Below are 3,518 nucleotides of genomic sequence, written 5' to 3' on the forward strand. Positions count from 1 at the left end.
ACCACACGAAGCAATTTTTTATGAGAAGGGAATTTTTCAATAAGGTCCAATATTGAATTTTTCTCAGTAGTCGAAATTAGTGTAAATCTTTTTCTCTAATGTTTCGTCTTCTGCTGAGAGCTGGAAGTGGTTATTAATTGGCCATAATGCAGGGTCTTCTAGGAGGAACTGTGGACCGCGAAACCATGTCGAATTATTCGAATTCGTCTACGTTACAACCCCGAGACACTTGATCTGCAGGATTTTGTTTCGTTGGCACATGTCGCCAATGCACTTTGTCACTCAACTCTTGGATTTCGGACACTCTGTTTGCGACAAAGGCTTGTAGTGAGGATGGATGTATTTTTTTCGACATATCGATTCAACATAGGCGCTGCTCTTGACCATAATTTCGAAAGAAGATGTGCTGCCGAGAGTACAAGACGCGGAAAAGATTCTCGAATCCCGAAATATAAAAGCGCAACATACGTATGTATGTATATTATGGATTATCTTGAAACCTTGAAGTTATAAAAAATATATTTCAACTGTTGGTTTGTGTTTTTTATAGTTTTTCGGGCCTCCAGTAATTGTCTTGTTTGTTGATTGAATTGAAAGACAGCATTCCTGGTTTCGGATTACCGGCTTTTGCATCATCATTTATTATAAACAAAGCTTAATATCGTCTACATTAATCTAAGGTTTCTTTGTAGCTCATAAAGCTCATAAGCGTTCTATACAATATAACTAGCATAATAACTAGATTGTCGAACGGGACGAATATGTCTACACATCCTTTTTCCGCAATACTCATTTAATAAGCAAAATCAGCGGCTAGTGGTCTTTGAAAATTTCTAAACCTTATAATGACTTTCATCAATCACTTCTGTAATGACCTTAAATCTTAATCATTAAAAGGTATGAAACCGAAATAAACTTATATTTTAAAAATTCTATGCCAAATATTTATATTGATATCCGTGCATCCTTTTAATTGTCGAGCCTAATGACACTTCGGAAATTATATCGATTATTTTCTCGAATCCTTATTTTTGAATTCTTGACACATCCTAATAATCCTATTACTTATTAAATCTCTCACAAATGCTACTTACACATTCTCCATGAAATTTTAATCTAATTTGAAGTGAAATATTAATTTTTTTTTATTTGCAAGTTTTAATATAATTTCAATTATTTACATATATGCGTGCAAGGCCATCAGTACAATAGCATGATAAATGTTCTAAACATTGGCTTTTATTTTGTCGCTTTTACGATATGGCCTTGCGTTTCCGTCAATGCTTATTATTATTGTGATAAGCAGAAGGAGTTATGTGGCACTAAAAAACATTTTATGTGTAATCAGGATGATGTGGTAAGTGCTTGTATATATAGTATATTATTAGTACATGTCTAAAGCACTAATCTCTATTCTAAGCCTAGGGCAGGGGAACTCCTTGGACTTTTGCCATTGACAGACAAAATAAAGCGTATGTATGTCGATCGACACAATGAGTACCGTAACAAACTAGCAGGGGGTGAACAAACTTTCAAAGGAGGTGAAAAATTTCCTAAAGCCGCGCGCATGCGTGAAATAATTTGGGATAGCGAGTTAGCGTACATAGCTGGACATCATGCAAAACGCTGTAATATGAAGCATGACGCCTGTCGTTCTACTGAGCGATTTCCAGGCTCCGGTCAAAATCTCCATATAATGGGCACAAGTGTAAAGCCAAAAACGGTAGCAAATGTGGTAGTGCAGGCGGTGGATGATTGGTGGAGCGAATATTTATTGGTGGATGATGGAAATAAAATGGTAGAAGAATTTCCAAAAGGGTGGGTGTAAATATTTTAAAATCTGAAACGTAATGACTTTCGTACCATTTCAGCGCTGCAGACTGGCATGCTATTGGCCACTTCTCTGCCATTGCAAACGAACGTGCAGCTTTCGTCGGTTGTGGTCTGGCGCTATGTCAAAACTGTTCGTTTGGATCTTATTGTATTGAGGTTACCTGTAACTACTCAAAAACTAATGTAGCAGGCACATTCATGTACAAGAAAGGCAATTCATCAGCCTCCGAGTGTGATCATTATGAAAGTGTCCAGAGTAGTAAATATCCTCATCTTTGTGAAAATACCGGGAAAATATTCAATGATTAGACTGATTTGCAGATTTTGGGTGTGGTTATAAAATACCTTATTTAATTGGCAAAAATATCACAAAACGTGGTACTACGAGTATACATTGTGACAAAACGGTACCCAGAAATTCTAAACGCAAAATATTTAATTATTCATAAAAATATATATGTTGTCGCCTTCAAAGTAATCTCCACCAGATGTAATACACTTATGTCAACGATTTTTTTATGAAACACTTTTCATAAGTACTTTTTGGGGTAGCCTTCAGATCCTTTAGCGAATTTTGTTTTCTAACCTCGATCGACCGAAAATTTGTTGACTTCTCTGAATCTCAAACTCATAAACCCTTACCTCTTAGGCAGTTATAATGCTCTCAATGCATGTGGGAATGGAATTCGCACGATCAAGCATGTCCAAGAAGACCCGTTTACGATACTCTTTTCGAAAAACAATTCAGCTTAATCGAGACGAGTCGAGCAAAAACGCATTTCATACCCAAAACACCAACATCATCCGAACGAGCTCGCGAGAGATGTCGAGCTCTCTTGCCATCTCTCTAACACTTGCCGAACTACATATTTCAATATTTTTATTAGTTGATGTTGAATCACCGTAAGCCTTTTCCAACTTTCGCTACTATAATACGAAATTTTATACAAATTCTTTGAAGCAAAAATTATAAATCCTTTAATGATTTCCAAATTTTTAGTTTCTCTTTTTTAAATTATTGCAATGAGTTGCTACAGAGTACGTGTCGAAATCCGGATGCCTGTATGTCCGTCCGTCTGCCTGTAAATGCAAGCTGTAACGCGTGTAGAGTAAAAATTGAGATATGGAATGAAACTTGATATAAGTATTCCTTAGAAAAAGGTTTGTAGATGGACATAATCGCACCACTGCCGCGTCCGCAAAACGCGAGGTGGTATTAGACAGCGTTATAATAACCGGGGTCAAAATTAGACATTGGGTCTGGCGCCACCCTATTTCAAGTGAAATCACATATGTATCTCGGAACCTATAAGACCGAATTCAACTTAATGAGGTATATAATATTATAATGAAATTCCTATCTCTCAGTGTAAAAATGGGCTAATTAAAGCTAAGGAAGGTCTAAGTTCGGGTGTAACCGAACATTTTATACCCTTGCAACTTGCAAAAATCAAAGCTAGGTAAACACTTTAGGTGTAAAACTAAACTGTGTTTGTGGGCGTGGCAGTGGTCCGATTATGCCAACGTACGAACTCGAAATTTTCATAGTAGTAAGAAACCCACATATTCAGTTTTTTTGAGATATCTCAATTTTTGCCCAAGTTACAGATTGCACGGATGGACGAACGAACAGACAGACAGTCAACCGGATTTCAACTTTTTTCGTCATCCTGATCATAAACTAG

General features: G+C 36.7%; 1 protein-coding gene across 1 annotated transcript; it reads left to right on the top strand.

Annotated features, from left to right (window-relative positions):
- The first annotated feature begins 1,162 nt into the window (after nt 1-1,162).
- Nucleotides 1,163-2,312, top strand: LOC126753469 (antigen 5 like allergen Cul n 1-like). Its single transcript, XM_050464973.1, has 3 exons — nt 1,163-1,357; nt 1,421-1,818; nt 1,872-2,312. Exons 1-3 carry the CDS (start codon nt 1,214-1,216, stop codon nt 2,140-2,142), a joined length of 813 nt encoding a protein of 270 aa, XP_050320930.1. The 5' UTR covers nt 1,163-1,213; the 3' UTR covers nt 2,143-2,312.
- The last annotated feature ends 1,206 nt before the right edge of the window (nt 2,313-3,518 follow it).

This window comes from Bactrocera neohumeralis, chromosome 3, assembly GCF_024586455.1.
Source record: "Bactrocera neohumeralis isolate Rockhampton chromosome 3, APGP_CSIRO_Bneo_wtdbg2-racon-allhic-juicebox.fasta_v2, whole genome shotgun sequence".
NCBI classification, from domain to species: domain Eukaryota; kingdom Metazoa; phylum Arthropoda; class Insecta; order Diptera; family Tephritidae; genus Bactrocera; species Bactrocera neohumeralis.